General features: G+C 46.7%; 1 protein-coding gene across 1 annotated transcript in view; it reads right to left on the bottom strand.

Moving 5' to 3' along the window:
- The window catches only part of LOC117671260 (retinal guanylyl cyclase 2-like), a 41,507-nt gene extending 30,480 nt beyond the window's left edge, over window positions 1-11,027 (bottom strand). The window contains exons 1-4 of the mRNA XM_060685557.2: window positions 10,292-11,027; window positions 6,564-6,865; window positions 2,198-2,564; window positions 740-824 (exon numbers count right to left, since the gene is read on the bottom strand). Coding sequence (XP_060541540.2) covers window positions 740-824; window positions 2,198-2,564; window positions 6,564-6,865; window positions 10,292-11,027 — 1,490 coding nt within the window. The remainder of the gene's footprint in view (window positions 1-739; window positions 825-2,197; window positions 2,565-6,563; window positions 6,866-10,291) is intronic.
- Between the last annotated feature and the right edge of the window lie 1,572 nt (window positions 11,028-12,599).

Genomic DNA, 12,599 nt, shown 5'->3' with positions numbered 1-12,599 from the left:
ACAGGGCGGGTGCCCCCACAGAGAAGGCTCTCCCCCTGGGGGCCACCAGCCGACATTGCCTGACCGACGGCACCCTGAGGAGGCCCTCTCTGTGAGAGCGTATTGGCCGGTGGGAGGTTATCGGTAGCAGCAGGCGGTCTCACAAATACTCTGGCCCTAAGCCATGGAGCGCTTTAAAGATGAGAACCAACACCTTAAAGTGCACCCGGAAGACCACCGGGAGCCAATGCAGCTCGCGCAGGAGAAGTGTTACATGGGAGCGCCACGTCGCTCCCATAATCACCCGCGCGGCCGCATTCTGCACCAGCTGGAGCCTCCGGGTGCTCCTCAGGGGGAGCCCCATGTAGCCCCATGTCTTATACTCCGATGCGTCGTATATTCTGAAAAATACGATAACTAGCATATACAGATAGTTTTCGACTTGCAATCATTCATTTAGTGAACATTCAAAGTTACAATCATCATCATCATCATCTTTTAATGACCCCATAATCCCTTGTGGGGTGGAGTCTGGGCAACTGAATGGAGCTAGCAGAGTGTTTACTGGCCGGATGCCTTTCCTGTTGCCAATGTGGAGTTTTGTTCAGGAGATATATTCTCATTGTGCCCAGAGAGAGAAATATCTGCCTCTACCTAGGATCAAACTCACAGCCTCCTGATTGTGAGGCGAGAGCTCCACCTCTCGGCCACCGCTCCACTCCTACCATTTAAAGCGACAATGGCATTGACAAATGCTGACCTGATGAGGCACGTCAGGTACAGGCCGAAGAGAAGCAGAAAGAGAGGCGGTGACAGTAGTAGAATCACAATCCGCAGTCCTGGATCTGGCCAAACAAAGAGAGATCAAACAACGATGGTTTAGAATTGACCGATTTGCGTGCGAGGACAGATAGTCGTCGACTTACAACCATTCGTAAAGGAGAATATTTGTAACGCGGGGATTGAAATGTGGGGTCCTTGGTTCTGTCTGAGCTTGCTTGTTTTCTTGCAGGCATTTCATGACCCAACTAAGGAACATCATCAGTCTAGAAGGGAGTGGGGTTTATGAGGAGGAGGAGGAGGAAGAGGGGTGTGCTCTCACTTTATGTTCTCCCACTGCCTTCTAACACTGATGATGTTACCCAGTTTGGGTCATGAAACATCTGCAAGAAAACAACCAAGCTCAGACAGCATCAAGAACCCCATAGTCCTTCTCTCCCTCTTCTTCTCTTTCTTCTCCTCGTCCTCCTCCTCTCCGCAAACTCCACTCTCTTCTAGTACTGATGATGTTACTTAGTTGTGTAATGAAATGTCTGCAAGAAAACAACCAAGCTCAGAAAGCACCAAGGATCCCACTATCTTCCTCCTCCTCCTCCTCCTCCTCTTCCTCCTCCTCCTCTCCACAACCCTCCTCCTTTCTGATGTTACCTACTTGGGTAATGAAACATCTGCAAGAAAACAAAAACGCTTAGCGAGCACCAACCGTCCCACATTATTCCTCCTCCTCCTCCTCCACCTCCTCCTCCACCACCACCTCTTCCAACTCCTCACAACCCTCCTCCTATCACAGATGACACCACCTACTTGGGTCATGAAACATCTGCAAGAAAAAAAACCAAACTCAGAAAGCACCAAGGACCTCTCCAGTAAGTGCATTCATAGTTGGTTGGTTGGTTGATAACCCCCTTTCAACATGTTATAAACTCATGATGGTGAACCTATGGCCGTGATGGCGAACCTATGGCACGACAACCTATGTCGCCTGGCACGCCAGCTCAGCTCTCTCTAGGAGTCTCTGGAGGCTGGGGACAGCAAAAAACGTTACTTCCTGTCCAACCGAAAGTTGGAAAACGGGCCATTTCAGGCCTCCGGAGGGCCTTTAAGGTGGTGGGGAAGGCTGTTTTTGCCCTCCCCAGATGCATAGAGAGAATCTGGAGCCAGGTGAGAAAGAAAAATGGGCCTACTGGGCCATCGCATGCCAGGAGTGGGGGGGGAAGGGGGGGTCGTGCGAGCATGCGCAGGGCGGGCCGCATAGAATTATGGGTGTGGGCACGTGCACGAACCTCCCCCGCCCCCCCCCTCTTTCTAGCATGCGATGGCAAAAAGGTTAGCCATCACGGACCTATGGCATGAGTGCCAGAGGTGGCACACAGAGCCCTCTCTGTGGGCATGTGCACCGTCGCCAGCTGCTCTAATGGTTTCCAGATGTGATACTAACAGGCGTCATCTCTTTCGCAGAGGACGTCGGGTTCAAACCAGCAGGCCGAGTCAACTGGGGGCGATCTCCCCCCAGGGAAATGGATTGCCCTCCCCAAGGGCTGCATCATGCCCGAAGATGCCTCCAGTAGGTAAGTGGGGTACAGGTGACTTTCTTTGCAATCCGTGTCCAGAATCACGTATCTGGCCAGCGGCCTTCCTTTGCTGTCGACTTGAATCCTGTGGCTGAAGCCGGCAAAGTCCAAATTTCTGACATGATGAATCAACGTTGTTCCCAAGAGTTCAGAAGTTTGAGGCCGGGCAACCTTGGCTAGGACTTTGGCGAGCAGGTAAATGGCATCGTAGATTGTCCCAAAAAGTGGAGTGACCTGCAGAAGAACACAAGACGGAAAAAAATAGGTTTTTAGGTGTTTATTTCATTTGTCTATATCCCGCCTTTATTATTTGTACAAATGACTCAAGGTGGAAAATACCAGCCCACCTTCCTCCTCCTGTTTTCCTCGCAGCAACAACCCTGTGAGGTGGATCAGGCTGAGAGAGAGAGCCACTGGCCAAAGAACCCCAGCTGGCTTTCGTGGCCAAAGTGGGACTAGAACTCACCATCTCCTGGTGATTGGCCCAAAGTCACTCAGCCAGCTTTCCTGCCTAAGGTGGGAGTAGAACTCACAGGTTCCTGGTGATTCACCCAAAGTCACCCAGCCGATTTTCATGCCAAAGCAGAACTAGAACTCACTGTCTCCTGGTGATTGGTCCAAATTCATCCAACTAACTTTCCTGCCTAAGGTGGGACTAGAACTCACAGCTTCCTGGTGATTGGGCTAAAGTCACCCAGTTGGCTTTCATGCCAAAGCAGAACTAGAACTCACTGTCTCCTGGTGATTGTTCCAAAGTCACCCAATCAGTTTCCATGCCCTAAGGCAGGCCTAGAAGGTACAATCTCCTGCTTTCTAACATGAAGCCTTAACCACTTCACCAAACTGGCTTTCACAATGATAGTTACTATGTTCCAACAACAACAAGAACAATAATAATAATAATAAATGTGAACCAAAGTACAGAAAAATTGCTGCAGGCTGTGAAAACGGAGAACATTATAAAAACAACAGAAACAAAGGCAGAATATAAGGAATAACAGCTGGATGACAGATTAAACGGATGGAAAACCAAAGCTTTGCATGGACAGCGCTTGAAAAACAGTGAAGGAAAATGTGATGACAACTTGACATGGGCATGGCTTAAGATGGGAACTATCAAGAAAGAAACAGAAGGTTTAATACTCGCTGCTCGAGAACAAGCACCACAAACTAATGCCATGAAAGCGAAGATACAAAAATCCACCGACAATCCAAACTGCTGACTTGGCAACAACAAAGTCGAAACTGTTTCCCATTTAATATGTGAATGCAGCAAAATCGCACAAAGTGATTACAAAGCTAGACATGACCGAGTTGCTAAATTAGTCCACTGGTCATTATGTAAAAAATACGACTTATCTGTATCCAAAAAGTCATGGGAACATAAAGTGGGAAAAGTTATAGAAAATGAGAAGGTGAAGATTTTGTGAGACTTTCGAATACAGATGGATCATCACTTGGAACACAACACGCCAGACATCACAGTTGTCGAAAACTGAAACATACAATTTATTGACATCGCGGTACCAGGGGATGCCAGAGTCGAAGAAAAAAAACTGGAAAAAAATCACAAAAATATCGCGACCTGGCCATCAAAACTACGTGATTATGGATGAAATATGTAACAGTGATACTCATTGTCATCAGGGCACTTGGTGCCATGTCCAAGATATATCAACAAATTGCAGCTTCCTGCAATAACACCAGCAGAACTGCAAAAAACTGTGCTGCTCGGAACATCATATTGTCAGCACCTCAGCGCTGACATAGGAAGGGAGATAAGCCCTGAACTTTTGCCTGCTAAATCCCTTTGAAGCCCGGTTTCCGTGGAAATGAAGAGGGGGGGAACATTCCTGTGAAATGACGAGACAAGAAGTCAGGAGAGTGACTTGGAAGATAGCCAATGAGAAGCAGATAATTGGGGATCGGAAAGGGAGGGATTGGGGGGCAAAAGGTCAGTCTTGTCCGCATCGAGTCATGATCCGGTTGCTGTGCTCGAATAAAGAAAAGATTTCCTTAAAGATTGGCAGTTTGGAAATTCATTTATTTTGAGATAGCATCGAAATCTGACACATATATTTTAAGCAGGTACTTGGTTGATACCTAGGATGTTGGCAGCAACCTGTATCAACCATTAGCACCAGTCATTGGTATTTGTGATGCATTTTTAAATGTTCAGTTGACTGAATTTCATGTTTAATGAATAAAAGAGATGATGATGATGATGGTGATGATGATAATGATGCCCTCGAAGTGATGTCCCAGTGTCTGGAGGCCGTGCGGGTCTGGATGGGGAGGAACAGGCTTCGGCTCAACCCTTCCAAGACCGAGTGGCTGTGGATGCCGGCGTCCCGGTATAGCCAGCTGGTGCCATCGCTGGCTATTGGGGGCGAGTCACTGACCCCCACAGAGGGGGCTCGCAACTTGGGCGTCCTCCTGGACACACGGCTGTCTTTAGAAGAGCATATGACGGCCGTGGCCAGGGGGGCTTTTTATCAGGTTCGCCTGATACGCCAGTTGCGCCCCTTTCTGGATCGGGACTCCTTGTGCACAGTCACTCATGACTTGGTTACGTCACGCCTGGACTACTGTAACGCTCTCTACATGGGGCTCCCCCTGAGGAGCACCCGGAGGCTCCAGCTGGTGCAGAATGCAGCCGCGCGGGTGATTATGGGAGCGATGTGGCGCTCCCACGTAACACCTCTCCTGCGCGAGCTGCATTGGCTCCCGGTGGTCTTCCGGGTGCGCTTTAAGGTGTTGGTTCTCATCTTTAAAGCGCTCCATGGCTTAGGGCCAGGGTATTTGCGAGACCGCCTGCTGCTACCGATAACCTCCCACCGGCCAATACGCTCTCACAGAGAGGGCCTCCTCAGGGTGCCGTCGGTCAGGCAATGTCGGCTGGCGGCCCCCAGGGGGAGAGCCTTCTCTGTGGGGGCACCCGCCCTGTGGAATGAACTGAACCTCCTGGAATACGATTGATCCCGGACCTCCGGACCTTCCGTAAAGCCCTGAAGACGTTTTTATTTCATCAAGCCGGCCTAGCCTAAATGGTTTTTAATTGGGATTTTAAATTTTATGGATTTGGGGTTTTAAATTGGGTAGCCAGTGATTTAATTCTTTTAATTATCTTAACTTTTGCATTTGTATGTTTTTTTAATTTTGGCTGTTCACCGCCCTAAGTCCCTTCTGGGAGAAGGGCGGTATACAAATTAAATTAAAATAATAATAATAATAATAATAATAATAATAATAATAATAATAATAATAATAATAGCCTTTATTGTCATTGTACCTCATGTATACAACGAAATTGGTTGTATATCAATTGTATATCTATCAATTGGCCTAATGAAACAAATCATGGTAGAAAGACCAACAGATTAATTTTACCGTTGCTTAATTTCAGTGGGTGGGTATGAAGGAATATTGCTTGGACCATGGTACCGATCCATCGAGATTGGTTAGATTTTGCCTGGAGCAATCATGCGAATCCAGAAAACGCATAATTTCTATAATCAGGTTAATTGTATTGTGTGAAGGCAGCCAGGTTGAAAATTCAGTCGGACTATGGCATCCTCGCGAATACATTACGGCTGCACACAGAATGAAGGACTTCAAGGAACAGGTAGTCCTTGATTTACAGCCGTTCATTTAGAGACGGTTTCAACTTCTGACAGCACTGAAAAAAAGGACTTATGACCATTTTAATTGGGGAATTTTATGGGCAAGGGGTTTTAAATTGGAGAAGCCAAAGATAATTTAATTTCGTTTTAATGTATTTTAATATTTGTATTGTGTGTTTTTAATTTTGGCTGTTCACCGCCCCGAGTCCTTCGGGAGAGGGGGCGGTATAAAAATTTAATAAATAAATAAATAAATAAATAAATAAATAAATAAATAAATTTTTCACATTTATGACCATAGCAGCGTTCCCGTGGTCACGTGATCAAAATTCAGACACTTGCCAACTGACTCATATTTATGACGGTTGCAGTGTCCTGAGCTCATGTGATCTCCTTTTGCGACCTTCTGACAAGCAAAATCAATGGGGAAGGTAGATTCACTTAACAACCGTGTTACAAACTTAACCACTGGAGGGATTCACTTAACGACTGTGGCAAGAAAGTTTGTAAAATGGGTCTGAACTCACTTAACAAATGTCTCACTTAGCAGCAGAAATTTTGGGGCTCAGCTGTGGTCATAATTCGGGGACTACCTGTAGATGAGACTGACCTGTTCTGGTTCCAAATCTGCTTTTATTTCGCCTTTTTCTTTAGCCGCTTGGAAAGCTTGGTAGAAAGTCCGTTCTCCAGACTGCAAGGTAATTGTCAGCACCGCGTCATAAGCCTTCCGGAAGGCTCCATCGTTTTCCAGAAGGAAATAGGAATGGTTTCCGTAGGGGAGGCTGTAGAAGAGAGTATCGTAGGGCACAAAGACGTATCTGCCATCAGCCAGTCCGAGTTCCTGGGCTTTGCTTAGAAAAGTCGCTTGGTCTTCGCCTCCGATGAGAGCAGACGCCATGCAGAGGAGGAGGACTGAGGGGAGGAAAGGAAGGGGTTAAAGCTTTCTGTTTACACAGGAAAGGAAGGGAAAGAAAAAAAGAATTAATAGCAAGAGTTGGAAGGGACCTTGGAGGTCTTCTAGTCCAACTCCCTGCAATAGGATGAACATCCATCCAGTGCAGTAATGTGTTTCAAATTTTTTTACTACCGGTTCTGTGTGTGGAGGTTGGTGGGCGTGGCATGGCTTGGTGGGTGTGGCTTGGTGGCAGGGTGGATAAAAATCAATGATTTTTTTAAAAAAATCAGAAAAATCAGATTTTTTTATTTAAATCGGATTTTTTTTATTTAAATCGGATTTTTTTTTATTTTTATCGAATTTATTTTAATAAAAAACTTTGGGGGTAAAAATCGATCGTAAGATAGTTTTCTATTTAAGATACATAAAAAATTGAGTTTATTCAGCATGAAATGGAGCTGAGTTATGTAGCATGAGGCTGTATATTCTGCAACACTGGGACTATCGGTGAGTCAACAGTGGGTCAAAGGAGTAGCAGAGATGACAGTTGCTCTTTAAAAATTATGATTTAAATCGAGCTGATTTAAATCAAGCCTTTTTACTAGTGATTTAAATCACGATTTAAATCGTGATTTAAATCAACTCGATTTAAATCAAATCCACCCTGCTTGGTGGGCATGGCACAGGAAGGATACTATAAAATCTCCATTCCCACCCCACTCCAGGGGAAGGATACTGCAAAATCTCCATTCCCACCCCACTCCAGGGGAAGGATACTGCAAAATCTCCATTCCCATCCCACTCGAGGGGAAGGATACTGTAAAATCTCCATTCCCTCGCCAATCCAGGGGAAGGTTACTGCAAAATCCCCATTTCCTCCCGATCAGCTGGGACTTGGGAGGCAGAGAATAGATGGGAGCGGGGCCAGTCAGAATTTTTACAACCGGTTCTCTGAACTACTCAAAATTTCCGCTACGGGTTCGCCAGAACTGGTCAGAACCTGCTGAAACCCACCTCTGGTACAGTGGTGGGATTCAAATAATTTAACAACGGGTTCTCTACCCTAATGACCAGATGGGTGGGTGTGGCCAGGGGGTGAGACAGGCAGCACTCAGCCTCCTGCACCCCCCGGGAGCAAAAATGCACCACCGCTCCCCTTTGTCCCATTTTGGGCCTAGTAGGCCTCCCTGCAGCCTCCTGGGAGCAAAAATGCACCGCCGCCCCCCTGTGTCCCATTTTGGGCCTAGTAGGCCTCCCTGCAGCCTCCTGGGAGCAAAAATGGGCCGCGGGGGGGCATACTGTACCCCCTCGTGTCCTGTTTTGGGCATAGTAGGCCTTTCTGTGCCTCCTGGGAGCGAAAACGGACTGCGGGGGAGGGCGCATAGGGACTCCTGAAAGGGGCGGGGTGGGGAGAGGAGTGGCCAGCCAGCAATTTAACTACCAGTTTGCCCAAACTGCCACAGCTGAATCCCACCACTGCATCCATCCCACAATTAAAGTAGAAAGCTCAGTTGGAGACTTGAAGTTGTTACACGCAGTCCTCGATGTACGATCACAACTGGGCCCCAAATTTCTGTTGCTAAGCGAGACAGTTGTTAAGTAGGTTTAAGGGAGGGAAGAAAGAAAGAAAGAAAGAAAGAAAGAAAGAAAGAAAGAAAGAAAGAAAGAAAGAAAGAAAGGAAGGAAGGAAGGAAGGAAGGAAGGAAGGAAGGAAGGAAGGAAGGAAGGAAGGAGGGAGGGAGGGAGGGAGGGAGGGAGGGAGGGAGGTTGGAAATAGAAGGGGAAGGACGGAAACAAGAGGGGGAGGAAGGAAACAGAAATGGGAAGGAAGGAAGGAAGGAAGGAAGGAAGGAAGGAAGGAAGGAAGGAAGGAAGGAAGGAAGGAAGGAAAATATTAGACCAACAATCGAGGAGTAGACATTTCCTCAATCAAAGAACCACCAACTCAGACAAGCAACCCAACAGTAAACCACAGCCTAATCAAGGAACCACCAAAATCATTTTCACCAACACTGACTGGGCAAGCCATCAGTATATAAGCAGAGAGCAAACCCCCATTCCCTTCTAGCACTGATGATGTTGCCTAGTTGGGTAATTAAACGTCTGCAAGCAAACAACCCAGCTCAGAGACCACCCTGAGCTCCAAATAGCTGCTTCCATGGAATCTTGAAAGGTTTTCCAAGATGTTGAGATGTAGGTTGGGATCTGATCAATCTCCATTTTGCTAGCTTTCCATCCGAATCACTTCCCCACTTACCTGTTCTGACCTAGGCTTCCTTAGAAAGCCCGAAGCAAAGGCTTAATTCCAGCCAAACCTCTTTAAATGACTGTGAATTACGGTCATTCACAGTCAACAAGGCTTTGGCAAACAGTCTTTCAGAGGAACGTTGATCAACACCCACCGTATCTCTTGGAACGCTGCCAGAGAACCAATTTCCAAAGGCAGGGCAAGGCCAAACTTGGCACAGATTCTATTAGAGTTCGCGAACAGAACTTTCCAATCTTGAATCGACCAAATGAACTAATCGCTTCCTGCAAAAGCCCACGTCCTGTTCGCTCCTCTTATATGTCCTATGGGAGGGGCCAATTATCTCCAAAGTGTGGCCTTACTCCCGAGTCGACCCTGATTTCTTAATTGTTCTTGTCTGCTGGCAGCTCTGTGCATGTGCACATGGGGAACGGGCTCCAGCTGTTCCTCTGCCTCGCTGCTGTCTATCTCCCTCTCTGCCTCTGACACAGAGCCCTCGTCCGAGCTTTCCCCAGCCCCCAGGACTGGCCCAAGTTCCTCTCCAATCTCCTCACTGTCCGACTCTGCTGCCTGTTGTGACTCCGATCCCTGAGCCCGTCTTATTGGAGGGAGAAGACTCCGAAGGTGAAGGAGAGGAGTTGGCCAGGCCTCTGTCTCCAGGACCCTCCTCTCTGGCAATGCCTTAGGTGTCTCCCAAAGGAGAAGAGATTGGCCAGGAGCCAGGTATCTCTGAACAGTCGCAGTCGGACAGTGATGGAGATAAGTCTTGGCTGGATCCACACCAGCGTCGGAGAGACAAGCGCACGCAGCAGAAAAAGAGGCATGCCAGAGATTAAGATGAATCACTAGACCACACCCCACAGGGGATAAAAGGGTGTGTGGTGGCCATTCAGGCTCTGTGACGGACAAAAGTAAACAACTAGCGAGTCGCATTGTATTGCTGAAACTACGTTATCTGCCTGTCTTGGATTTAATACGGACTGGACTTGACAATTCTATGGCTTTCTGTATTTATTTTGGTTTATCTGACGGAGGAGGAACACCTCCCTCTGTGAGTAAAGTTCTTGGCAAGCAGCTACTGGGTTGCTGCCAATCCTGTTATCGAAGGAATTTATTGTCTGCAAGTTTTATTTAACTCCTGGCTGACTGTTTGTGTGCGTGTGTGAGACGGGGACAGCTCCACCAGCCATATTACCTTTGATGTTTCCAGCAGCTTCTATCTTGGTCCAAGCCTCTTCTACTTTTTCTGTTTCCGTCCCCGTGGATGTAACAAGAACCACAGGTAGCCCGTGGCTTCTGAGAACGCTAGCCAGCTTCTGGGCTGTGTCCATCCAAAGGTCCCCCTTGGAAGAGATGATGCCGACATGAGCCCAGTTGAAATATCTCAACACAGTGAGGAGGACAGAAGCCGCAGAAGGCAAAGTTCTGATAAACCTCGGTTGGTTAATTGGCTTATCCAGGTCGTCATTTAGACAGGCCCAAGATAACATGGGTTTGTTCCAAACTTGGACTAGCAACGAGGCAGCCTCACAATAGCTAGGATTCAGCGGTCCTATGAATGCTGACCGATTCTTGGAGGAGTCAAGGAATCTAGCCATTGCTTTCCAAGTCTGGAGATCTTCCTCAAACAATACATAATCCAGCGGATGGACCGCGGCAAGGGAAGGATCCTTCTTGATCCGCTCCATAGCTAGTTGAGCAGCAACTTCAGGCAGGGCGTTGGAGAAGTAGGAGTCAAAGGACCAAGGTCCCACCAGACCGATCTTAAGGGCTGGGCAACAGGCTGGAGAAAGTGTCAGGACCATCCCTAAGATGTGAAGATGTGAACCTCTGTGAAGGTTCAAGAAGACCCAAGAGGGCCATCTGACATACGAGGAGAAGACAAGCTTATCGGCCATTGCATCCACCGTTCGGGAGGCCAAGACATCCATCGGTAAGGATGGCCAACCTGTTGAAGGAGAGAAGAGGTTAAAAGACGGGACTGAGAGATTCGCGTCAGATGAGTCAGTTGTAAGTACAAGAGCCACGGTAGCACAGTGGTTAGAATGCAGTACTGCAGGCTACTTCTGCTGATTGCCAGCAGTTTGGCAGTTCGAATCTCACCAGGCTCAAAGATGACTCAGCCTTCTATCCTTTCCAAGGTGGGTCAAATGAGGACCCAGATTGTTGGGGGCAAGAGGCTGACTCGGTAAACCGCTTAGAGGGGGCTGTAAAGCACTGTGAAGTGGTATATAAGTCTAAGGGCTATTGCTATGGCTAGTCCTAGACTTATAACAGTTCCTTTAATGTTACAAAGTTACAATGGCATGGAAAAGAGCCTTGGTGGCGCAGCAGACTAAAGTGCTGTTAAGTAGCACTAGCTGCCTGCAATTACTCTGAGTTCAAATCTCACCAGACTCAAGGTTGACTCAGCCTTCCATCCTTTCAAGATAGGTAAAATGAGGACCCGGATTGTGGGGGCAATAACTGACTTTGTATAAAAAAGTACACCGCTTGGTGGGGGGGCGAAAGCCCTACTAAGCAGGTATATACAAAAGCACGAAGGCTATTGCTTAACGCATTGTAAGCCGCCCTGAGTCTCCGGAGAAGGGCGGCATATAAATCGAACCAATAAATAAATAAATAAATAAATAAATAAATAAATAAATAAATAAATAAATAAATAAATGAATGAATGAATGAATGAATGAATGAATGAATGAATAAATAAATAAAGTGAGTTATGACCATTTTTCACAGTTACTTTCCCCATGATCATGATCCCCATGATTATGTGATCTATCTATCGATCGATCGATCGATCGATCGATATAGATGTAGATAGATAGATAGATAGATAGATAGATAGATAGATAGATAGAAAGAAAGAAAGTTGGGGCACGATTGTGGTCGTACATTGAGGACTACCTAGAGAGACTACCTCACAAACATACACACATACACACATTCTCTCTCTCTCATTCTCTCTCATCTCTCTCTCTCATTCTCTCTCTCTCAACTTTTCCTCTCATCTTTCTCTCTCATCTCTCTCTCTCATCTCTCTCTCTCTTTTTTTTTATCTTTCTCTCATACTCTCTCTCTCATCTCTCTCTCTCATTATCTCTCTCATTCTCTCTCTCATATCTCTCTCGCTCTCATTCTCTCTCTCTCATCTCTCTCTCTCTCATTATCTCTCTCATTCTCTCTCTCTCTTATTATCTTTCTCTCATACTCTCTCTCTCATCTCTCTCTCTCATTCTCTCTCTCTCATCTCTCTCTCTCATTCTCTCTCTCATCTCTCTCTCTCTCATTATTTCTCTCATTCTCTCTCTCTCTCATCTCTCTCTCTCTCTCATTATCTCATTCTCTCTCTCATCTCTCTCTCATTCTCTTTCTCTCTCATCTCTCTCTCATTATCTCAGTCTCTCTCTCATCTCTCTCTCTCTCATTCTCTCGCTATAAAACACTGGGAGTGACCCATTGCTGTTCTACCAGTTTCTAACCCGGTTTTTTTTACGGATATT

This window comes from Pantherophis guttatus, chromosome 5 (assembly GCF_059756535.1).
Source record: "Pantherophis guttatus breed Tessera chromosome 5, ASM5975653v1, whole genome shotgun sequence".
In the NCBI taxonomy this organism is placed as follows: domain Eukaryota; kingdom Metazoa; phylum Chordata; class Lepidosauria; order Squamata; family Colubridae; genus Pantherophis; species Pantherophis guttatus.
Note: the sequence above shows the minus strand (reverse complement) of the source record. Positions and strands in the feature narration are given on the sequence as shown.